The 1,625-nt window shown below is 35.1% G+C and overlaps 1 protein-coding gene across 1 annotated transcript; it reads right to left on the bottom strand.

Moving 5' to 3' along the window:
• Positions 1-455: 455 nt before the first annotated feature.
• LOC115990223 (ATP-dependent DNA helicase pif1-like) lies at positions 456-1,136 on the bottom strand. The gene has a single exon (XM_031114070.1). The coding sequence runs from the start codon at positions 1,134-1,136 to the stop codon at positions 456-458; it is 681 nt and encodes a 226-aa protein (XP_030969930.1).
• Positions 1,137-1,625: the final 489 nt, after the last annotated feature.

Here is a 1,625-nt window from a genome sequence, read left to right as displayed (position 1 = left end):
CGTTGGGAATTGTTTGACCTTGTGCTTTGTTAATTGTAAGTGCAAAACTTAAGCATATTGGAAATTGACGCCTTATCATCACAAATGGGAGACACACATTTTCTATAGTTTTCAAAGGGATTCTTGGTAGAAACACACGTGTTCCAGAATATTGTCCAGTCAAAATTTCTGCATCAATTACATTGTTAAAACACCCACGGCATAGTAATCTTGTACCGTTACATATTTCGCAATAGCATTATTGGAGCACCTTTTTTCAACCTTAGGATATGTGGTGGTAAACCTCCTGGAGTTATAGAATTTAAGAAATCTTGTTGATATAAATGTTGTGTATCATCTTCAACTTCATCAAATGAATATAACTTTTGTTCTTCTCCTGGAAATTGTGTGATTATCTTCTCATTAAGTTTATCCACATCCTCACTAATTAGTGTTAACAATGCCCTATCAACCATCTATCTTGCATTGTAGGCATGATTTTGCAAATCTAGAAAAACTTGTTCAATTAGTTGAGTAATTGAATGATCACCCTCCCATGGTATTGCCATAGAAGATGAAACTTTAATCGGATCGTCTCTTGCAAATGGTTCAATTCCATCACCAATGCGCCTTATGTACTTTGAAAACTGTTGATTGTTAATAAATCTCATGTTTTGAGTTAAATGTAAGATCTTGATATATCTCCATAATGGGGAGTTGACTATACGTGCATTTAACAACTCTACCTTTGTGCCTTTGGGAACAACAAGAAGTACCTGACGAAAATCTCCTCCCAGTATTAGCACCTTTCCACCAAAATGTGAATTAACTTTCATAAGATCCTGCAATGTTCTATCTAATGCTTCAAGTGCACATCGATTCACCATATGAGCTTCATCCCAAATAAAAACTACTGCACGTCTAATGAGTTCAGCCAAATTAGATTTTTTACTTATAGAGCAAGTTGATGATGCTTCAGGAATTAAAGGTATTTTAAATCTTGAATGTGTTGTTCTTCCGTCAGGTAGTAATGTTGCTGCAATACTAGATGTTGCTGTGGCAATTGCGATATGACCATCACTTCTTAAAGATGCTAGTAATGCATGATACAAAAATGTTTTTCCAGTTCCTCCTGGACCATCCACAAAGAATGCCATTGTTTGTTTACGTTGAATGACTTCCATTATTGTGTTATAAGCAAAAATTTTTATCGTTATTCAACTTGTCCACTAATGTCAATTCTTCATCCTCCATAGGAATGGTAAGCTCATCTTTTATGATTCTAGGCATGGATGAACTTTCATCAGATCTTGTAGTTATTGTCGGCAAATCAAATTCTGTGATACGTCCGCCATGTTGCAATAGTAATAGTTTTAAATCATTTAGAAGCCTATTTGTACGAACTAAATCCATTAACCATATGCAGGTAGAACTCATTCCACAAATCTCAAACTCCAGTTGGTTCACAAAATACCAATATAGTTGCAAACAATCTTCACAAAGCTTATGGCATTCTAATGTTTGCCGCCTCAAGCATACATTGTTGTATGCTATTATCATTCTCTAATAAACCCCTCTGTTCAGTTGCTTGCTTAAAAGTTGGGTAGATTATACCATTCACAGTCAACAAATCTTGAAATCCTGTT

Source organism: Quercus lobata, chromosome 5, assembly GCF_001633185.2.
Source record: "Quercus lobata isolate SW786 chromosome 5, ValleyOak3.0 Primary Assembly, whole genome shotgun sequence".
NCBI lineage: Eukaryota > Viridiplantae > Streptophyta > Magnoliopsida > Fagales > Fagaceae > Quercus > Quercus lobata.
This window is presented reverse-complemented; position numbering and strand designations above follow the sequence as displayed.